Source organism: Rattus norvegicus, chromosome 1 (assembly GCF_036323735.1).
Source record: "Rattus norvegicus strain BN/NHsdMcwi chromosome 1, GRCr8, whole genome shotgun sequence".
Taxonomy (NCBI): Eukaryota; Metazoa; Chordata; class Mammalia; order Rodentia; family Muridae; genus Rattus; species Rattus norvegicus.
In genome coordinates this window covers 197043203-197067191 of record NC_086019.1, presented here as the reverse complement: position 1 = coordinate 197067191, position 23989 = coordinate 197043203, and the positions used below count along the sequence as shown (strand labels likewise).

At 38.5% G+C, this 23989-nt stretch overlaps 1 protein-coding gene across 13 annotated transcripts in view; it reads left to right on the top strand.

Annotated features, from left to right (window-relative positions):
* Window positions 1–23989, top strand: part of Eef1akmt2 (EEF1A lysine methyltransferase 2) — a 61115-nt gene that overhangs the window by 3842 nt on the left and 33284 nt on the right. For 5 of the 13 annotated variants that reach the window (NM_001393696.1, XM_017589428.3, XM_063267915.1 and 2 more), the window contains 3 exons: window positions 9766–9873; window positions 14825–15041; window positions 19877–20262. In NM_001393696.1, the coding sequence (NP_001380625.1) occupies window positions 9766–9873; window positions 14825–15041; window positions 19877–19995 (444 nt within the window). In that variant the 3' untranslated portion in view covers window positions 19996–20262. Of the gene's footprint in view, window positions 1–9765; window positions 9874–14824; window positions 15042–19876; window positions 20263–20801; window positions 20942–23989 lie in introns of those variants that run through there. The other 8 variants (XM_039083297.2, XM_063267934.1, XM_039083309.1 and 5 more) reach the window with 6 other exon arrangements.

The following is a 23989-nucleotide window of genomic DNA, read 5'->3' as shown; positions in this document are numbered from 1 at the left end:
TGGCTTCGTGGTAGAAAGGCCTTAGGTTCAGTCCTCAACTCTGAACAAAAAGTTTTTGTCTGGGGGACCAAAAATATTTAGGTGGGTAGAGAGATCATTCAGCACTGGCTGCTCTTCCAAGTTCAATTCCAACCCAAGTTCAATTTCCAGCACCAATATGGCAGCTCACAACTGTCTGTAACTCCAGTTCAAGGGGATCCGACACCTTCACAGACATAAGCAAAACACCAATGCGCATGAATGAATGAATGAATGAATGCAAGAAATTCTTCCTTCCGGAATTACTCAGTTGTGTGTTGCCGCCACTCCTGCATTGCACTGTGCTCCTTGCAGAGAATGCCCCTGTCAGAAGGAGCTTGAGCAGCTTACTGGCCTTGTGAACAGAGCTCAGTTTGCCCACTGAAGAAGGTGCATAGTTATCAAGTCTAATAGCAGAATACCTCACTTTGACTAATCGATGGCCTAAACTGTATTTTGAAGCTATCTCCATTTAAAAACAAAACAAAACAAAAAACCTGTTAGGGTTAAACATTTTAAAACTTAATGATCTGTTATGTATTAATATCTGGAAAAAGCGAAGCTTTGGAAAATGAGTTTAAATTGCATTCCAAGACAGTAATGGCAGATGAATGAGGGTTTAGGTACAGTCCAGCCATCTGCAGGTGAGTTTTAAAGTGTGATCAGTAAAATGTTTTGCATTTGTGACAAAATTCAGTTATGATCAAGTGCTTTCAGTAGCATAGCTGTAGACAACAGAATATGCAGATAATGAGTACATTGGCTGTGCAGCACAGTACTGATGAAACCCAGCTTAAAGATGTTATTTACCTACATATTTATATTTCTAGGGAGTCACTTCAGCAGTTAACAATCTCTGGCTGCTCTTTAGGAGATCTAGTTTAATTCCTAGTGCCCTCATGGCAGCTCATATAACCCTCTCATCCTGTTTCCAGGGATTGTGGCTTATAACGGTCTGTAACTCCAGTGTAAAGACTTGATTGTCGGGCTGGAGAGGTTAAGAGCACTGATTACTCTTCCAGAGGTCCTGAGTTCAATTCCCAGCAACCACATGGTGGCTCACAACCATCTGTAATGAGATCCAGTGCCCTCTTCTGGTGTATCTGAAGACAGCTATAGTGTACTTATATATAATAAATGAATAAATCTTAAAAAAAAAAAAAACTTGATTGTCATGTAGGCAAATCATGAGGAGACACACCTTTAATTGCAGCACTCACAAGCAAAGGCAGGTGGATCTTTGTGAGTTCAAGGCACTCCTGGTCTGAGAATTCCAGGCCGGCCAAGGATGCACAGTCAAACCTGTCTCAAAAACAAACAAGCAAACAGCAACGAAACCAGAATAATAGTTGTTTTTATATTTTTTGCAGATTTGAATTATCACAGTGTTGTAGGTGTGGTGGTGAACAGCTTGTGCATGGAGATACTAATACTAGCCAATGAAGAGGTGGGAGGGTTTTGTTTTTTTTTGTTTTTTTTTGTTTTTTTTTTTTTGGCATTTGTGAAAATTTCAGAAAGTTTATTTTTCTTTGTTTGCAAATTATCAACAAAACTTTATTGTGGGTTTATTTTTAAACTTTAATTTTTATTTGTTTTATATAAATGGGTGTTTCATCTACATGAGTTTATGTAGCGTTAGAGATGGTTGTGAGCCATTATGTGTGTGCTGGGAACTTAACTTACATCTTCTGCAAGAGCAGAATGTGCTCTTAACTGCTGAGCAATCTCTCCACAGCTTGTTTTTACTCATATTTTTGTTCTTTGAGACAGGGTCAATGTGTAGCTCTGGCTGCCCTGGGTGTTGATTTGTAGCCTAGGCTGGTCTTGAACTGACAAGAGAACCACTTGACTCTGTCTCCCAAATTCTGGGATTAAAGGAGTGTGTTATCATGCCCACCCCCTGTTTTGTTTTTGAAGTAAGGTCTTGCTCTGTTATCTAGACTGGCCTCCTATCTCAGATCCTCTAGCTTTTCTTCCCGAATGCTAGGATTACTATGTGTATGCTACAATGCTGATAACCTGTTTTTCCATGGACATAACATCATGTTCTGTCTCCAGCCCTTAAGTAAATGCCTTTCAAGCATCGTGTTTTGTTTATTATTGTTCTTTTGAAGTAGAGTCTCACATAGCTCAGGCTGGCCTCTGGATTACTCTGTAGCTAAGGACGTTCTGAACTTACATTCCTTCTGTCCCTTCTCACGTGCGAGAATACAGATGCACATTACTATGCCTAGCTTAAATAGTTTTTAAAATTATTTTTCCCAGAGTTACTATTGAGACTCTTGTAGGATTTTATATTTAGTGATTTTGGTCTTTCAAGGTTTCATCATTTGGGATTATGGTGTTTAAGATTCTGTCTTTAGTGATTAGGACCTAATTCCCTGAGTGAGAAGCCCCAGGGGATTAGAGTCCTAGTCTTGGTTCTTTTGGTTATAGTCTTTACCTTGAGCAAGCCTGCTTAAGTTTTTTGGGCTTCAGTTTCTCTTGAGGGTATAGGCTGGGTGATCTATATTAGCTTCTCTTATAATTCAAAGGTCTAGAGATCTGTGTATATATAGAGCTGGAGAGGCAGCTCACTGCTTACCACTCCAAACCACCTGCAGCTCCAGTTCAGGGGATTATTTAAGTCTTCTGGCCTCCATAGGCACCAGACGTGTTTGTAGTGTACATACAAGTAGGGAAAACATTTATGTCTATAAAATTTTAAGAATAGTTTAAAAGGAGATTTTGCAATTCTTTTTTTAACTTTATTTATTTATTATATATAGATACACTGTAGCTGTCTTCAGACACACCAGAAGAGGGCATCAGATCCCATTACAGATGGTTGTGAACCACCATGTGGTTGCTGGGATTTGAGCTCAGGACCTCTGGAAGAGCAGTCAGTGCTCTTAACCACTGAGCCATCTCTCCAGCCCAGATTTTACAATTCTAACAGGGCATGTATTCTTCATTTTAGGTAATTATATTGCTTAACAAAAATATACTGTTCATGCCCCAAGGTTTCCTCTCTCAGTGTTCTCCTGTGTTTGTAGTGGTCACTGCATGCAGGAGGTGTAAGAGGGCGGTTCATCCTAGGTGGGTTACCATCTCCTTCCCTGCCTCCCGCCTTCCGCCTCCCTCGCTCAGCCCCCCTCTCCCATTTCCCCCCTCCCTCTCTTTTTGTTTTGTTTTCTTTTTTTTCTTTTTTCTTTTGGTTCTTTTTTTCGGAGCTGGGGACCGAACCCAGGGCCTTGCACTTCCTAGGCAAGCGCTCTACCGCTGAGCTAAATCCCCAACCCCTTTGTTTTCTTTTTAAAGACGGGACTTCTTTGTGCAGTCCATGCTGTATGCTGTCCTGCAACTTACTAGATCAGCCTGGCCTTGAACTCAGATCCACTTGCCTCTGCCTCTTGAGTGCTGGGATTAAAGACATGTGCCACCACTGCCTAGCTTATTATTGTTTCTTATTTAAAAGTTTTTGTTACATTTATATATTTATGTGTGCATGCGTGTATATGTGTGTGTATGTCTTATCGCAGTGCCCATGTGGAGGTCAGAGGACAACTTGAGGGAGTCACTTCTTTCCTTCTATCACGTGAGTTTCAGGGATTAAACTCTGGACATCAGGCTTGGCCGCAAGCTTTACTAACTGAGCCACTTAGCGTATACACATAAGATTGAAGGTTACTAGTGACTACCACATATCAATATTGGTACTTGAAGCTTGGAAGTGTGATCTCTTGTGCTTGGATAATAGTATAATAGAGGATGGGCTGACAGACAGTTAAGTTGTAGCTCATAGATGATAGTGTATAAATTGAGTATAAAAGAAGAAGCAATTAGCAATGAGAGGGGGGATAAGGAAAGATCTTGAGGAATTAATATTCAAATTGGGTGGGAATCTAAGTGAGTGTGGATAGAGTATAATTACACAGAGAGAAAATACTAGATCATGAGATTAAATACATGAAAGTTGAGGCATTGAAAGTTGAAGTATCTTAGGTCTTCTGCCTTTAAGTAATTGGTAAAAATAGAATTTGTGTGGAGTAAGGATAGAGATGAGGATTAAGTTCAGGTTGGCTACCATATTGTGTTTTTTATTGTGTAAGAGCTAAGTTTCCTTTTAGGTGTAGTAAGGAGAGAGGCAGAGTAACATTTCTTGAAACAGTTTAAAACGTCAAGACAAAACAAACATGTTCTTAGAGCTCAGGAATGAAATGTCTGCAGCTCAGTGGATTGTCACTAAGTGAACACCCACACAGTGGTCACTGTGGTCAAGTTTCTTCAGTAAAAGTAACCACTGTCCTCTGCAGGTTAGCCAAATGGGTCTTCACTTCCTACATTGATTAACTTAGGTTTCCATGTAACATTCTGGAAGATTCTGGTGGTGATTTCGGTAGTTGGTTATTTTCATTGCTTTCTGTCTGTGTATGATTCTTTTTATAGCCATCTCACACACATATTTATTCACATGTTCATTTTACCTGTAGATTTTTTTAGATTTTACTTATTCAATTTTGTGGTTTAGGGATTGAATCCAGGGTCTTGTGCATGCCAGACACCCATTCTTATCATCGAGCCATTGTCCAAGCCTTCTTTTGAATTATAGTACATTACTTGTAGAAGCTAATGGTTTATCCTTGAGATTATAGATTCTTTTAGGCTTTCTCTGTCTGTAATTATGAGCTTTGTTGTAAGTGGTAATTTCAGTTTTCTCTTTTTAATCTTTTACTGCTTCTCTCTTGGTGTGTGCATATGTGTTCATGTGAATGTATTATGTGTATGTGTAGGCCAAAAGTTAACACTGGGTGTCTTTCTCAATCACTCTCCACCTTACCTTTTTAAAAATTCTGTCATTTATTTTGTTTATGTATGCTTGTGTTTCTGTATGCTATGCATGTGGAGGTCAGAGGACAACTTTGAGGAGTTAGTGGTTCTGGGATCAGTTCAGGTCATCAGGCTGGCTGGTGGGCACCTGTGCCTGGTAAACCATCCTGCCTGCCCGTTCCACTTTTTTTTTTTTTTTCTGAGATAGCCTTCCTCACTGACCCTGGAGCTTACTGTGTGGCTCCAGAGATCCTCCTTCCCAGTGCTGGATTATAGATGTGTGATACTTTTACATGGGTGCTGGATGTTCAGTTCAGGTTTTCATGCTTGTGCAACAGACACTGTACCAATTGACTCATCTCTATTTAGTCCCCTAAATAGTCATGCTTTTGTTTGTTTGGATAAGGTCTCTGGAGCTCAGGATAGCCATGAACTGCTGGTCGTCAGATTATAACGTCTAGACTACAGTTCTCGTCCTTTGCCTCCCCAGCACTGGGATGCTTGGATATGGGATGTGTTTGTTATTGCTGAGCATTCTGTTACGTGGTTGTGGCTCACATTATTTTTCCATTCACTCACTGCTTTATGCTTTATTTTTGAGAAGAGTCTTGCTTTGTAGCTCAGGCTAGAGCTTACAATGTAGCTTGAACTTTATGGTGGTTCTGCCTCAGATTCCTGAGCACTGAATTACAGGCAGGAGTCTTCACATATGGATTCTTTCATTTGCCTTGCTTTTTAAAAAATATTCTTAGGGTAGGGATTTTAGAGTATTATTATTATTTACTTTTAGATTCGCTTATGTATGTAACGCTTTTGCCTGAATATATGTCTATGCATCATATACCCTAGCAGGTCCTAAGAATCCAGCAGTCCTAGAACTGGAGTTACAGACAGTTGTGAATCACTGTAGGTGCTGGGATTGAACCAAAGGCCCTCTGCAAGAGTAACAGTGCTCTTAACTGTTGAGCCATTTGTCCAGCCCCGGAGTTAGGTTATTGACTCAAGACCTCCACTGTACTCAGTAAAAGCAATAACTGCTGTGAGTTTTATCTGTAAGCAGATGCTGGTGTGGATGTAGGAAAGGGGGACAGTTCTGACACTGTATTTGTTTTCATCACCCAGTGTATTTTCTACTTACTTTTCTAGCTTTTATCCATCAATTTAGAATTTTGTTTCACTTTTAAAACAGCAACTTTTTCTATTACCTTATTGTTCGGGTTTTATAATTCTAATGTACTTATTAGCAGGAAACATACTTTGTGGATTTCAATGCTTTTAAGTTTGTTATGGTTTGTTTTACGTCCTCTAGCACATAGTCTGTCTTGGATGATGTGCACTTGAGAGTGGGTATTGTGGTTAGTAGAATATTCTATAAATGCTAGATGCATATAGTGTTTTGAGGGTATTTAGTTCTGTATTTTTTGCTGGTTTCTACTATTTCTATTAGTTGCTGAAACAGTGTACAGCCATAGTTGTGGATTTATATTTTCTTTGATTTTTGTCAGTTTTTGCTATATGAACTTCTAAGTTTTTTTTAGGAGCATATACAAGTTAAGATTGTATTTTTGTGAATGAACTGATGAACTGATTTTTCTTTTTTCCTAATTTATTACTGTATACTTTTTGTTTTGTTTTGTTTTGTTTTGTTTTTAGAGACAAGGTTTTGCTATGTAACCCTGACTGTCCTAGAACTAGCACTGTAGACCATGCTGGTCCTGAACTCAGAGCTCTGTCTGCCTCTGCCTCTCAAGTGCTGGGATTAAAGGTGTAAGCTGCCATCCATGGCATAATGTACCTTTTTTTTTTTTTTAAAGATTTATTTATTTATTATAGATGAGTACACTGTAGCTGTCTTCAGACAGACCAGAAGATGGCATCAGATCCCATTACAGATGGTTGTGAGCCACCATGTGGTTGCTGGGATTTGAGCTCAGGACCTCTGGAAGAGCAGTCAGTGCTCTTAACCGCTGAGCCATCTCTCCAGCCCCATAATGTACCTTTTTTTTTTCTTTTTTTCGGAGCTGGGGACCGAACCCAGGGCCTTGCGCTTGCTAGGCAAGCGCTCTACCACAGAGCTAAATCCCCAACCCGCATAATGTACCTTTTTAATCTTTGTAGTATAATTTGCTTTGAGTTTTACTTTGGTATTAAGAAATTCATTTGTCACTCCAGAAATGAGTCCTGTGTCATTGACTTTGTGTACTCTTTTTGTTTTCCAAGCCTCTGGAAATCACTAGAGTAATTTGAAAATTTGTTTTTTTTTTTCTTTTAAAGATTTTATTTCTTTATTTTATATATATGAGTACACAGTAGCTGTCTTCAGATACACCAGAAGAGGGCATCGGATCCCATTACAGATGGTTATGAGCCACCATGTGGTTGCTGGGAATTGAACTTAGGACCTCTGGAAGAGCTGTCAGTGCTCTTAACCACTGAGCCCTCTCTCCAGCCTCTTTTTGTTTTTAGAAATAAAGTCTTATATATTTTGGCTGACCTAGTACACTCACAGTTATAGTCCAGGCTAGTCTGGAACTTGCTGTGATCTTCCTGCCTTAGTCTCCCAAGTGCTGAAGTTATAGATATGTGCCACTGTGTTAACTGATTTGTTTATTTTGTATATTTCACATGTAGCCTTTGTGTGTGACTTCTTTCATTTGCATAATTTTAAAAAAGGCCCATCTACATTGTAGCATGTCAGGACTTTTATTCCTTTATGTGGATGAAAAATATTCCATCGTATGGCTATACCACGCGTTGCTGGATTTTAGTTTTTTCTATTTGTTTTTCTATTGTAAACTTTGTGTATGTTTGTGTGGAGATATGTTCTCATCCTTTTGAGGAGTATTTTCGTAGGATTGGAATTGATAAGTCAAATTGCTGGATTTAAGGAACTATTAGATAGTTTTACTCAGCAGCTCCTCTTACATTTCTTTCTTTTTTTTTTTTTTTTTGGTTCTTTTTTTCGGAGCTGGGGACCGAACCCAGGGCCTTGCGCTTCCTAGGCAAGCGCTCTACCACTGAGCTAAATCCCCAACCCCTCCTCTTACATTTCTACCAACAGTGAATGATAGTTCTCCATAGTCTTACCAGTTTGTTTTTTTTATTTGTTTGTTTGTTTGTTTATTTATTTATTTATTTACAAGTTCTTATTATGCAGTCCTTGTGGGCTTAGAACTCATTATATAGACAAGGCTGGCCTCAAAATCATAGAGATCTGGTTCCTCATTTGAGCCTTTAGTTGTCCCAGTGGATTACATCCTGAGCCCTGTCAGTTCTGGCTGTGCACATGGCATTCCAGCAGTGCTGAACGGGTAAGGCCCTTCAGTGATGCTGCTGATGGGCCTTCCTCGTGAGATGGTGCCCATGGCAGCTGCTCCTGGATGAGGCTACCCATGGGAGGCCACATGCCTCCCACTTGTCAGATGATGGTTCCCACTCCCCGTGGCATGACTCAGCCAGACAGATAAGAGCAGAAGGCTCTTTATCAGTTTTGTATTTCACCAGGAGATCATGGTGCTGAGCCTGAGTGTTTTCTGGCAGAGAGAATACATTTAGAGGGAGAGAAATGGGGTTAAAAAAGAATAGTTTTCACTTGTACCGTGACATGTGAAAATAAAATTGGTGGCTGTTTTCATTAAAAAAAAATCACAGAGATCAACTTGCCTCTGTCTCCTGAGTGCTGGGATCAAAGGTGTATACCATATCTGACTCACATGTATTTTTTTGTCTCATCTTTTAAAATATGTTTCTATGCCTGCGTGTGTGTGCATGTGTATGTCAGGGTGCTTCTGTCCAGGTAGGGACAGCCTTGGGTGTTTGTTTTCACTTCCTACCTTGATTGAGACAGGGCCTCTTGTTCTCCACTGCATACTCTGGGGGTTCACCTGTCTTTACCTTTCACCTTCTTCTAGGACAGTCATTCTCTGCCTTCCTAATTTACAGTTCTTCATGCTATGGTGACCCCCAACCATAAAAGTGTTTTTTTGCTACTTCATAACCGTAATTTTGCTACAGTTATGAATCGTAATATAAGTATCTAATATGCAACCCCTCCCCCCAAAGGGGTCATGACCTACAGGTTGAGAATGCTGCTCTAGGCTACTAGAATTGCAGATGCATGCTACTGTTTGACTGAGATTCATGTGGGTTCTGAGGTTCTGAACTCAGGTCTGCATCCCTGGTGTAGCAAACACTTCACTTACTGACCCATCTCTCTAGCCCAAAGAATTATTTATTTATTTTATGTATATGAGTATACTGTTGCTGTCTTCAGAAACACCAGAAGAGGGCAATGGGTCACATTATAGATGGCACCACATGTCTGAGGAGGGTCCATACCCAGAAGATAGTAAGCCCTCAAGCCTAGTCATCCTTCTCTAGTTCCCTGCAGAAACTGGTACCTGCCAAGCCTATTTCACAGGCCTATCACAAAGATCTAATAAAATATGTGAAATAGTTCAAAAAGTGAAAAAATGCTATACAAATATTATTTGTAAATTATGTGGTGGAAGAGAATTAAATAATTTATAATTTGCTGAAGGAAAATAACTTAAAACCAATTCACTACATATGCATCTAATTTATTTATATAACTTACTTGAGTCGAGTAAAATGTGAGATAAATTCCTGTGTGAATTTGAGCATAACAGCATCAGAAATTAATATTATATTTTTATCCCAAAGGTTTATATATTATCTTTGAGAAAATAAATTTTCTTTTGAAAGGAAACCAGATATTACAAAAGCAAAAAACTTGTGGATTTAAGCTTTTGCTTTCTACATAGGATATAATAACAATTTTAAACATGTAAATAACTGGCTATTCTATGACACTTGATCTATAACAGTTAAAATAACTAATATTCAAAGAATATGATAATTCATAAGCAAAAAATATTAAGTTTTAAACTAAACTATGAAATTATTCTCTGTCTCTAGGTGAAACATGGTTTCTCTAATATAACTGGGATTGATTATTCTCCTTCTGCAATTAAGCTTTCTGCAAGTATTTTAGAGAAAGAAGGGCTATCTGACGTTAACTTGAAGGTAACTTATTTACATTAACATTTTACAATAAGCTATAATGTTTGAATGTTATACAGAATGTTAATCTACTTGCCTTTTTGCATTCATAAATTAAGAATCAACCGTAAATAATACAAACTGAAACAGTTCAAAGCTGAAACATTTCAAAGTAAATGTTAAAATTTTAGTCTAGTTAGTTTAGGGAAGTTATTTTTTTCATTTTTGTTTGGCAGAGTCCTTCTGTGTATTTCAGGCTAGTCTCAAACTTGCCTTCTTCTGCCTCAGTCTAGCTGGATAATAGGCTTGTAATACTATGCTTTGTGGGAAAGTGTTCTTCTTTGTGTGTGTATGTATACATGTGTGTGTTCATACAGTTATCTTACATATATGTTTGTAAAATCATTCAGTAGCTGGCTCTGGGTTAATCAGATCAAAAAGTTATAAATGCAGATATCCCTGTGGTCCTGTTTTCTGTCTGAAGCTCCACTTAGCAGTGGAGGCCACACCATTTGAACTGTGAGGATGGCAGAATTTGGTTATATTTATTTTTCAAATAAAGTGGCTTATATTTTAAAAAGCCAACTTATAAATGTATAGGATGTTCTGCCAAACATAGTTATTTAATTCTTTGTCCTAGTTGGTTTTGTCAATTTTATATAACCTAAAGTCATCAGAGATATAACCTCAACTGATTAATTGTCTAGATCAGATTGACCTGTGAGCATATCTTTGGGTATTGTCAATTGATTACCAATTGATACAGGAAGGCTCAGTCCACTGTGAGTGGTTCTGTCCCTAGTATTCCTGGGCTGTACAAGGAAGCTACTAGTTAAGCATAAGCCTGTGAGAAAGTCAGAAAGTTAACCAGCTTCAGGTTCCTGCTTTGAGTTCCTGCTCAGACTTTCTGGACTACAACCTGGAAATGTTAGATAAAGTAAGTCCTTTCCTCTTCAGAGTTAGTTTTGGTCTGAGTGCTTTCTCACAGCAATGAAAGGAAATTAGAACACTTAAAACTCAAGGAGTGTACTCATTTCTTCTCTTTTCTTTCAATCATTTTGCCTCACTACTCCAAAGCTTACAGACCTCAGATCCATGTACCTACCACAAAGTAGTATTTTTGATCTAAAATGAAAATTGGCTTACATCACTGTTTTGCTCACAGACCTCTGTTTTGTCCCCTTTGCATGCAGCATGGGACCTAGATGCTACAGCCAGCTTTCAGAAGCCCTTCTTTATGCTAGAGTCAGATACGTTCCCTTGCATGTGTTAGATAGGCACTCTGCCACTGAACTCCATCTTTAGCCCTCCCTCCTTCCCTCCTTTCTTTTCTCAGCACAGGGTTTCTCTATGTAGCCCTTGCTATCTTAGAACTTGCTGTGTAGACTAGGCTGGCCTTGAACTCAGAGATCCTCTTGCCTCTGCCCCTGTGCTTGGATTAAAAGTGTGTACCACTGCCTGGTTCACTAGCCCTCATTTTTTAACCCTTTCCTTTTATTCAGCATTTCAATCACTGGCTATATTGTTTATGGAATGTGTTAAGTTTGTCTAAGACTTTATCCTTGCTACCTCTGCCTTTCTTTCCTTAGCAGGCCAAGTTTGTTCCCATTATTCACATCTCGGTTGGAATAGCACCTCCTTAGAGAGGAGGCCTTTCCAGGCTGCTTTACTCCCCTGACCCCTTTCCTTCTCCCTCCCTATTCCCTCCCCCTCCCTATCTCCCTCCCTCCCTCACTCTTTCTTTGTCCCCCCCCCCTTCCAAATTTCTTGCCTGCATGTATGCGTATGTATCATGTGTGCCTGGGCCCTGAGGAGGCCAGAAGTGGGTGTTCTATTTCCTGGGACTAGAGTTATAGATGGTTGTGAATTGTCATGTGGACACTGGGAATCAAATCTGGGTCCTCTGGAAGGCCAGCCAGCTTTAACCTGTGAACCATTTCTCCAGCCACTTCAGGCTGCTTTTTTTTATTGTTGTTTGTATTTTTCATAGCAGCATTGAGTCCAGGTTGGCCTCAAACTCAGAGATTTGCCTGTCTTTGCCTCTCAAGAGCTGGGATTAAAGGTGTGTGCTCAGGCTGACTTTTTTATGTAAGGTTTATCTTCCTAGTCGCTCACAATCTTACTACTGTTTTCTTTTTCCTTTTCCCCCCCACAAGGTTAGGGTGCTTCTCTTTGTAGCTTAGGCTGGCCTAAGAATCCCACTACTTTCTCTTTCTACAGACTATGGTATGCACCATCTTGGCTGGCTCATGATTTTTTGTTTTGTTTTGTGCTATTGAGACAGGATCTTGTGTAGTTCAGGCTAGCTTCCAGCATGCTATGTAGCTGAATTTCTGGCCTTTCTATGCCTCTGCTTTCCCAAGTGCTAGAATTACAGGCATGTACCACCATGCTGTTTTTTTCTCTTTAAAATTACACTCATGTATTTATGGTATGTGTGAGGTGGATACATACGCCACAGTACAGAGTGGAGGGTCTCCTTTATTGTGTGTTGGGGAGGGAGGATACATGCACACAGTGGAAAGTCTCCTTCCAAATGGGCTTCAGGGATTGAACTCAATTTGTTGGGTTTGGTGGCAAGTGCCTTTATTTCTTGAGCTCAGGCCCTATTTTTATTTTATTTAAGATTTATTTATTTTTATGTGTATTAATGTTTTGCCAGCAAAGGCCAGAAGATGGCTGCAAATTCCCTATGCCTTGAGTTACAGGTGATAGTAGGTTGCTGTGATGGTACTGAGAACCCAATCTGAAGCCACTGAAGGGCAGCCAATGGCTTATTTCCACACCTTATTTTCACTCTTTAATAGCACTGTATCTGAAATACTTTTTAAGAGAGATTTCATGATATGCCATATTAAATGGTCATATTTATATATTAAAATTTAAATTGCATTATTTTTGTGTGTGTACTTGTGTGGACATACATGTGTTCATGAATTGAGATCAGAGATCAACTTGCTGCTGTTGCTTCTCTCATTTCATTCCAGGGCTAACACTTATGCTTTCAGGCTTCCCTGCTGAGCCATCCTGCTGGCCCTATCTGAAATAGTATTACTATCTTATTATATTCATCTGTTTACTTTGTGTGGTGTGTGGATGCACTCCAGCAAGCTTGTACAGATCAGATTGTCTAGTGAGTGTGCTTGTGTGAGTGTGTGCATGTGAGTATGTGTAAGTGTATGTGGGTGCATGTGAGTGTGTGCATGTGGGTGTGTGTGAGTGTGTGCATGTGGAGGCATATGAGTGTGCATGTGGGTACTTGTGAGTGTGTGCATGTGGAGGCAGAGGCATTAAACTTCCAGGAGCTCAAGCTGTAGGCAGTTGTGAACCACCTGATGTGGCTCTTTCATAAGAGTAGTGCCCTAACTACTGAGCCATCTCTGCAGCTGCTTGAAATATTTCCTTTATGAGTTTGTTTTCATTAGCTTTTTGTTACTATGACTGAACAACGTAGACTAGGTAATTTATAAAGCATAGAAGTTTATTAAGTCCACAGTTCTAGTGACTGAAAAGTCCAGGATTCTTACATGATGTGGTAAGGGGCCTTCTTCCTACTTCACAGCAGAGCAAGTAGACTAGGGAAAGTTTTCCTTCATAACAAAGCCAGTCTCTTATTAGTCCATTGATCTGTTCATGAGGAGAGAGACTTCATGACTCAATCACCTTCCAATGACCTTTTCCTAATACTGTTAACATATGACTGTGCTTAGGTTTCCGATGTGTATTCTGGAAGATGCTCGTAAACAATAGCATCTTATTTGTTGTTTATCTCTCCCTGTATAAAATACAAGGTTGCTATATTCTAACACAGGCTTCTTTACTCTCTTACATACTGCTGTATCCTCTATGTAGTAAGCACAAGTGTCATGAAGACCTTTGCAATACAAGAATGTTTTGTACAGGTTTTTAGGATGAGGATGTTTGTCTTTGTTTTGATTCAAATGTAATGAATTCTATACATTGGATATGGAGAGTGGGAAATCCCATCTTTTAATAGAAGTACCTGCCGAGTGTAGTGTTGTTGGTATGCACCTGCAATTTTAGCAGATCTAGGAGAGCCTGGGCTACATGTGTGAGACCCTGTCACCCAAAGAAGAGGCTCAATACCAACACACAGTACTCCTTTTTAGGCAACTGTGTAGATAGCTACTTACCTTATTGAAATTATATAAATGATGATTGGCTAATTGCTTGATTTTAAAAGTATTTTAGAATTAAATTTATTGGTAAATTTCTTTCTTTTTTTTTTTTTTCTCGGAGCTGGGGACCGAACCCAGGGCCTTGCGCTTGCTAGGCAAGCGCTTTACCATTGAACTAAATCCCCAACCCTAGTAAATTTTTGTATTATAAAATAGAGGCACATCTCAATTTCAAATATTGCAGTTGTATTAGGTTATTAAAAACAGGATGCTGATGAATTATTAAGAGCTAAAGTGCAAGACATTTACTGAGTTAAGTAATCATAGTTTAAATAGTCCCTTAATTTCTTAAGCTTTTTTTTTTTTTGTTATATCCATTAGTAGCTTTGTGAGCTGCTAAATCAAAACAAAGGAACTTTTGATAATTCCTTGTTTACTTTAGGCCACTCAAGTGGTAGTATAAGTCATTAGTCTTATTTCCAATGTCCTGGGTTCCAAATAAATTTTGTTATTTTGATAAATATGTTGAATGTTTTCGTAAGAAACAACTTTTCATAAACTGGACTTTTGACCCAGTATTCCTGGCTTTGATTTGTTTCCAAATTTGTAGAGGTTTGAAATGTCCAGGAAACACTATCAGCCTCTCTTCTAATTTTGACTTTAATGACCTAAGAAATAAAGCACAAGAAAGTTAGCTATAAAGTTGAAAATATGTTTATTATATGTAAAGTACCATTATAATGGGCCCTTTTATGTCTAAACTTTTACATGTTGTCACTTAAGTTATATAAAAATTGTGTTAATTGTTCTCATATGGACACTCATTTTTAATATAGGTAGAAGACTTTTTGAATCTTTCCACAAAGCTGTCTGGATTTCATGTCTGTGTTGACAAAGGGACTTATGATGCCATAAGTCTTAATCCTGACAATGCAGTTGAGAAGAGGAAGCAATATGTGATGTCTCTCTCCAGGGTGTTGGAAGTAAAAGGCTTTTTTCTAATAACCTCCTGTAATTGGACCAAGGCAGAGTTACTAGATGCATTCAGTGAAGGTAACGGTTTTGAATGTGGGTTTCCTTAGTACTTGTACTCAGCTCCCCTGTGGGTACAGTATTTTACATTTTCGGTTGTGGGAATTGCCTGCTTTTCTTCTGTGTTAATGACCTTGGTAATAACTTTGAACTGTGTATACAAAGCACAGAAAAGTAAATTGGTTGGGATCCAGGAGCCTTTTTAACATTTTTCCCAGAAATCCTGGCAGTTAAGTACTAAAATTTATGAGCTTGTAAAGATCAAGCTCTTTATTTAAGCAATACAATCTTTTATTTAAGCTGTATGATCTGCTATCCAGAGACTCAGAGCACAGTGCTGTGCTTTTGACTTCAGTGCACTAATTTATTTGTGAATCTATAATCATACAAATGGAAGTATATGACCAATGTTTTAATTTTATATGTAATTTATATGGTTTGCTTTAGGGGTCATTTAAGTATTTAAAATTTGTCTTTTTGTTTCCAGTATATTTGGAACAATTATTTATAACATTGCACAGAAATGAAATGGGGAATGTATAGCACTTCTACATACTGGTTCTTAAGAAAGTCCTCCTCTTCTTCCTCTCCCTCCCCCCTCCCCCTCCTCTCCTTCCTCCTCTTCTTCCTCCTCCTCCTTCTCCTCCTCCTCTTCCTCTTCTTCCAATGCAAGGCAGGACTTTTTCTGTCTCATTAGCCAAGGGTAATTAGGACTGTACTACTAATGGGGAGTCTTGTGAGCACTGAGAATCTAAATCTATACAGAGAGCATTTGGAGTTTTCTCAGACTCTTCCTTGGACACTTTAAGAAGTATTTTACCTTCCAGTTTATTCATGTAGCACACAGGCATTCCTGGGAAAGTATTTTGACAATTTTTCTTTTTTTTTTTGGTATTTGTTTGCTTTTTCCTTAGAGTCTTTTTCAGGGTTAGTACTAATTATTTTATAGAGGAATGGAAGGAATTTTTGGGATGAAGTATTAAGTAAATGATTCTAGACTAAATATTTGGTTACATTTTGACCTCTGTCACAAGAGATGAGCTACCTCAAGAGAGTTTCCTGCACACTGTTTTCTGTAACCATGTTGTATCATACTGAACACATCTGTCTTAGATTTTGACTTCTTTTTAGTATTAAAGGACTAGGCAGAGAGAACATATCCTGTGTCCTCTTGTATACATGCAGTGGTCTTGGTAGGTTTTATAATGGAAAACCTGAAGTGTTTATTCCTGAAAATACAAGCTTTTGGCTTTGTTACTGTTACTTTTAGAAAACAAGAATTTGTGTGTGATTTACTGTCTTTTATTTTGTCATTCATTTTATTATATTACATCTTACCTTTGTTTCTCTTAGAACAGTTTGGTTCTAACAATAATCCTTCCTCCTTTCCAAAGCTCAACAGTTTAATAAATGCTCAAGAGTTCTGCTGTGTAGAGCAAGTTCCTTTCCTGGTTCTTAAATACAGGTGTTCTCTTTTACCCCTGGAACCAGTAGACAGAAACACATTTGTCTGTCTTTGGTAATTCCAGGCTTTAACCTGGAATACTGTGCTTTAAAATATGAATGTCTGAGAACTGTTGAGTAAACTCTTTATATTATATTCAGTTTAGAACTAAGTAGAGAATTAAGATAAGGAAAATATTATAATAGTGTTAAAGACACAATTACATAGCATTAGAGAGTTTTAAGGATTAATTTACTTAGAAAATGGTGCATGGACTTAGATGCAAGACAGCAGCGGAGTGCTCTGCTTCAGAGTTTGCTGAAGCCCTTTATTAGCTGCCTCGAATGGCTGCCACAGTTCATTGGCTTAGAATGAAATTTACCTCACTGGTCTTTTTCTTTCTTAGTTGAAAAAATTTTTTTCATACCATGTATTTTTGTACACTTCCTTCCTCTCACTTCTCCCACCCAACTTTGTGTTCTTTTTTCTTTAAAAACAAAACCAAAATAAAACCCAGAAGCAAAAAACAAACAAACCAACAAACCACCAAGAAACATACAACAACAAAAACATCAGCAAAAATCTCTACAAAAATAGAAAGAAAAATTTAAAAAAGCAAAAATGCCTAAATAGACCATAATGAGACAAAAAGTTGCCAGGTGGTGGTGGCACAGGCCTGTGATCACAGCACTCCAGAAGCAAAGCAGGCAGATTTCTGAGTTCAAGGCCAGCTTGGTCTACAGAGTGGGTTCTTGAACAGTGAAGGTTACACACAAAAAAACAAACAAATAAACAAAAAACCAAAACAATAGCAAAAAACTCTACAAAAATACTGTTGAGTATGTTTTGTGTTGGCCCGCTACTCCTAGGCATGGGACTTGTCCTGAAGTTCATTGACAGTCCATTGGCGAGAAGTGAGTTTTTCTTTGCTAGTGGGTACCAACTATGGATATCTTCTGTGGAGCCTGTGTCTATTTCAGCCACTCAGTGCTGAGACTGTCTGGCTTGAACCTGTTGAGGGCCTGTGTGTGTGCTGCCTGCCGAGTTCATGTGCCTCACTTAACCAGTCTTTTTAAGGGTCTTTGTCTTTTGTTTTTTCCATATTTGAGATGAATCATGCAGTTTTCCTTGGTAGTCCTGTTCATACAATGTAAGTGTTTTTATGCTTTTGTTTAGTGACCTTTCAGCTTCCTTTTATTTATTTCAGATTCAAGCCTCATACATCAGAGGCAAATGTTCTACTACCGAAATAAATACCCTGATGGATTTTGTGTTTTGTTTTGTTTTTGAGACAGGGTTTTCCTATGTAGCCCTGGCTGGAACTCACTGTACCAACCAGACTAGAATTGAACTCAGAGACTTGCCTGCTTCTACCTTCCAAGTGCTAGGATTACAGGCATGTACTGCCTGCCACTGCCCTGCTTCCTTCTTTTATTTATTTATTTATTTATTTTTTAAACTTTATTTATTTATTATGAGTACACTGTAGCTGTCTTCAGACACACCAGAAGAGGGCATCAGATCTCATTACAGATGGTTGTGAGCCACCATGTGGTTGCTGGGATTTGAACTCAGGACCTCTGGAAGAGCAGTCAGTGCTCTTAACCGCTGAGCCATCTCTCCAGCCCCCCTTCTTTTATTTTTAATGAAAAAAAAATCATGTCAGGTGGTGCTGGCACCTGTCATTAATCCCAGCATTCACAGGCAGGGGCAGAGAGGCAGAGAGGCAGAGAGGCAGAAGCAGATAGATCTGTGAGTTCAAGGTCAGTCTAGTCTTCATATCAAGTTCCAGGACAGCCAGGCCTACACAGAGAAAACCTGTCTCAGAAAAGAAAGAAAGAAAGGAAGAAAGGAAGAAAGGAAGAAAGGAAGAAAGGAAGAAAGAAAGAAAGAAAGAAAGAAAGAAAGAAAGAAAGCAAGCCAGCCAGCCAAACCCCTAAAACCTGAAGTGTGTGTGTGTGTGTGTGTGTGTGTATGTGTGTGTATATGATGCATGCATATCTGTGGGGTGCAATTGCCATGGCTTGTGTGTAATGAGAAGACAACTTAGTAGTCTCTTCTCTCCTTCCACTTATATACAGACTTTGGGGATTGAAACAAAGATGCAGCAAAAGCCTTTACCTCAGCGGTTCTCAGCCTTCGTAATGCTGCAGCCCTTTAGTATAGTTCCCATGCTGTGGTGATCCCCAGCCATAAGATTATTTTTGTTGCTACTTCATAACTGTAATTTTACTACCATTGTGAATTGTAATGTAAGTATCTGACATGGAGATGGTCTTAGGCGATTCCTGTGAAAGGATCACTTGATACCCTCTCAAATGAGCTGCAGCCTAAGGTTGAAAGCCACTGTTTTACCTGCTGAGTACTGAGCCATCTTGCCAAATCTGCTTTATTTAATATACATACTTATACACACACACACACACACACACACACACACACACACACACACACATATCTTACTTATAGTTTAGAGAAACAGTCATTTTATTTGAATCTTACAAAGTTACAAAGGTAACTTTGCTATCTACCATCTTTGTATAGAATTTGGATCATGGAGAAGCTTCCTTGAGGAGAAGGCTATCTCTTAGAGGTGGAAAAACTGAGACTTGAACCTACTATTGGGTTCAAAGTTAGCTTTTTGGTGTTTTTTTTTTTTTAAGTGCTGTGTTCTGAAGGTTTTTTTTTCTTTCAAGAGAGTTAGTAGTTTAATCTTTTCTAAAAATTGTGATAAAACATGCATAGATTTTTTTTATTCTTGTAACCATTTTTAATTGTACAATTCAGACTGGACATGGGAGTGCACACCTTTAATTTTAGTACTTGTTAGGAGGGTCAGGAGTTGAAGGTCATCCTTAGGTATATAGGAAGTATAGGGTGAATGTCTGCTGTACAAAGCCCCATCTTAGAAAAACCAGATACAACTAAACCCATAAGTAGATAGTGGTTAAATGTGCAGTTTAGAACTGTCTATATTGTAATATAACCATCAGAACTCTGTCCTCTAGAACTTTCTCATTATTACAAAATCACTTTTATTCTAAGTAATTTAACCTTTCTGTGTTACATGCCTTTATATTTCTGATGTGATTGAGTTCCTATATATAAAGCCACATAAGAAGCAGTGCTGGCATGTGACAGTAATTCAGTGTGTCACAGCTCATTCCCACTAAGGCGACAGTGAAATAGACTAAGGGACATGGAGAGGAGGGGATGGCAAGCAGGACTACAGGAAATGAGGACACAACTTCCCTGCCAGTTGTGTTTGGTCCTTTTTGTTTCCTGCTTAATTTTTAAAAACTGTGGGGGGGGGTAAGTTGGAAAAAAATTTCAAAATTAAGTGTAGAAAGGATTTGAAAGAACATTGTCCGTACAAAATCTCTAACACAGATATTTTAATTTTGTTTTATAGGATTTGAACTTTTCGAAGAGCTTCCAACACCCAAGTTCAGCTTTGGAGGTAGATGTGGAAACACTGTAGCAGCTTTGGTTTTTCAAAAAAGGGAGACTTCCTTGGACAAAGTCAGTTAGCTTTCTAGAAGAAACTGCAAAGTAAACCTGATACAGAAGAAGCAAGTGCAAATAGTGCTTAGTAAGTACCCAGGCTTAGTAAGTACCCAGGCTGCACAGATTGAATACCGATAATGGGTTGGTGGGAAGCCACAAGCAGTATCTAGATATAAACTAAGAATAATTTAAGGTTTTCTTTTGTATTATTTTTACTGTGATTTATGACAGTTTTCTGTAGCTGTTAATCAGTTGAAAACTTCAAAGCAGTAAATGGATTTATAGAAAGCATCTGTTTTTGGTGTTTGTACTTTGATCCAGTTGACTATAGCTATTTATGAAGACTTGACCAAACTGTTTCAAGGCCAGAATAGTTAAACTTTTTCATGTGTTAATAGAATATTATGTATAATAAACAATGCCATTTTGGGTTTATACCTGGGAAAGTTCCCAGGTTGTCATGTATATTAAGCAAACTCAGAAAAATTGATGAAATACATTTATTGATTTAATTAGAGATAATATCTCACTATGAGCCCCATTTAGCCTAGAATTCACAGAGGGCCACCTGCCCTCTGCCTCCTCAGTGCTTAAAGGCATGCACCTCCGCACTGGTAACTGTAGTCTTTACCCCGTGAAGTATAAATGGAAGAAGAATTAAGGAATATTGTTAAATGCTTAGCCCCATATTAAGTAATGATGTTTTATTAAATCATTGAGTCCTCCTGGTACTTTCATGAAGCATTATGAATATGTATATATATAAAATCTTATATATAAAATAATATTATATATGCATAATATAATATAGTATTATGTATATGTATTAGTTTATGTATAGGAGAGCTGCAGCTGAGAGAGACGATATTTTTGCAAGGTCAAATAGTACCAGATGGAGCCAAGATTGGGACTGGCTGACTCTAGAAGCCTCCTTCTTCTAACAGTCTACCTCCCAGGTGCCAGATCTCTGTTTCGTAGTACCTGTAAGTCAGGGCTACATATACAATTCAGGTGAGCACTTATCTCTAGGAGTTCTATAACTCTTTGTCACTGTTGATCACTAAACTAACTGGCTAGTCCACTTTGTGCACTTTGAAAACACCTGAGTGTCATGACATCCATTATTACTCCTTATCGTCTATTTGTTTTGACTTTTCCTTTAGCAGGAACTGAATTTTAAGTAAGGTATGCCACATTGTAATTTTAGCACTACTAGTAGTAGGAACTGTGGTGTGGGGTAGGGTGGAAAGCTGGGGGAAATTGCCATAAAAATATGCAGACCCGAATCTAGATCCCTAGTACCTACATAAAACGGGGTGTGTAGCAATAGGCATTTAGAGTCTCAATGCTCGTGAAGCAGAGACAGAAGGATTCCCTGAAGCTTGATGGTCAGGCAGTCTAGTTGTGAATCAGTTGGCTCCAGGTTCACTCAGGGATCCTGTCCCACAAAATAAAGAAGAAAACAATTGAGAAAGATACCCGAAGACCTCTGGTTTCTACACACACACACACACACACACACACACACACACACACACACACACACACCCATACACACCCATGCACAGTGTGCACACGTGCAAACATGCACACACAGAAGAAAAGGGAAACTGAATGTTGTTCATCTTTCTGTGGAAGGAGGTTGTCAGTTTGATGAACCCAGGCACGAAGTGGCAAAGGCTCTCTATCTTGGAGCTTATCTGGAGAATGTTTATATATTACTGTGAAAAGATAAATTATCTTATATAAATATCCAATATTTAGTAAAGCTGTATTTGAGACAGTATTTTTTTTTTATTTACTTTATTTATAGATGTTGTGAGCCACCATGTAGTTGCTAGGAATGGAACTCAGGACCTCTGGAAGAGCAGTCAGTGCTCTTAACCACTAAGCCATCTCTCCAGCCCGGGACAGTATTTTAGTATTAGAATCTTAAGGGTTTTTTTTTTTTTTTTTTAATTATATAACTTTTGGGGAACTGGAGAGATGGCTCAGCAGTCAAGAGCACTTGCTGCTCCTACAAGAGGACCCGGATGTGGCTCGTATAGTCTGTTATTCTAGTTTGTAGGGGTCCAATACCCTCTCTTCTGGCCTCCTTGGCACCACACAGGCATGTAGTAAACAGACATGCATGTAATAAAAACACCCGCATGCATAAAGTAGAGATGAATCCTTAAGTTGTATGACTTTTGATGATTTTCAGCTTTTTGGGTCTTTTGATTTTCAAAACAAACTTTTTTTTTTAAATTGTAAATACTTTTCTAGTACTTAGCCTAGTCGAGCATTGTACAATTTTCTGTTTTGAGGAATAAAGGAAGACAACCATAGATCAGTGTGACCATTAAGGCTACCACTTGTCATTTGATCTGAAGATAATTGCATGGACTTTGAGCAAAAATAATGAACTTGGAATAGCTTTTATTTTAACATGCAAAAAATGAGAAATTACTTTAAAATATATTCAATTTAAGCTTTTCAGAAAATTGTGCTTTATGGGACACAGGGTCCTTTTAGAGTATATGAACACATACATGCAAGTGCAAAAGCACACAAAGGGAGGCCAAAGGAAGACTTCTAGTATCTTTCTGTTGTTTCTCTGCTTAGTCCTGTCTGTCTTGTAACTCACTATATAGACACAGAGATTCGAACCCAGAGATCTGCCTGCCTCTGCCTCCCTGATTAGATGCTTGGTGTAAACCTGCAGCACCACACCCAACCCTAATAAGGTAGGTACTCCTAGAGTTTTGAGTGGATAAGTTTCAAGTGTTACTAAGTACCAACCCAACAAATCACTTTCTGTATGAGCCGGCTTATAACACTCAGTTAACTTGGGATATATATGTCTGTTGAGGTTGATTCAGACCCTCCTATATGGGACATGTTTGTTCATTTTGCAAAGGTAGAAACTTTTCCTGTTATCCATTGTGGAGCTGTTGAGAAGGTTAAAAAAAAAAAAAAGAATTTGTCATTTCTTCTCAGCACTTTAATCTTTCTAGAAGCCAGTTAAAGATTGAAATCAGAACAAATAGAAGGTCTGAAAATGCTAACAAGTATTTCAAATAATTCAGTATTTTCAAATAATACCAAACAGCTAAAAGCATGGTTATTAAATATCCCTTAGTTAATGAAATAAACTATAAATACTTTAAGGCTTAATATTGTTAACTCTTAAAATGTGGGCACAGGGTTGGGGATTTAGTTCAGTGGTAAGGCCCTGGGTTCGGTCCCCAGCTCCAAAAAAAAAAAAAAAAGAAAAAAAATATGTGGGCACATGAATGAAATGGTGCAGTTACAGAAAAGGAACAGTACATGATATAATGATGACTGTGCTTGGTAGCTGAGAACCTGGAATTGCAATTTAATTTAATCAAAAGATGTTTTGAGGAAACTTGTTTGAAATGCAAAGGAGAACCAAGCATTCCTGGTGGTGCTGCTGTAGCACAACAGGTGATGTCTGTAGGGAGCTCAGGTCCACAGGGAGCCTGCAGAGCCCCAGTCATAGTTCACCATCACACCTAAGTCAAACCTATGCAATTTCATTTTATCGACTGTGTGTGTGTGTGTGTGTGTGTGTGTATTAATGTGTTAGACCTTTTCTCTGTCTAGTAGCCTACATTGAAAATAAGGACAAATTTGAATAATGAGTTTGTCTCTAGGGGAGAGACCCGAGTTTTGACTTGCTGGTTTTGGTTCTGTGAACTAGGATCTGTCTGCTGCAGAAACTGCTCCGTTTTCAGGGCAAGAAACCAGGGGTCTTGTGTTGCACAGTAGTAGCCACTCCAGCTGATTGTAGTGGGTATGGATGGCCTCTGAAAGGAGTCTTGTCCCGTATATTTTATTAGAGGAAGACTGCTACAACCTAGAAACAACTTTGATTGTGGGAAACAAGAAACATGACTTAAAGACATACTAGGTGAGAAATTAGAACATCCTTATCATTTCTTTTGGTTACACAGGAAACAGAGATGGTCTTACATAAAAGGAGAATTCAGGAACATGTCTTATTAACAGTTAATGG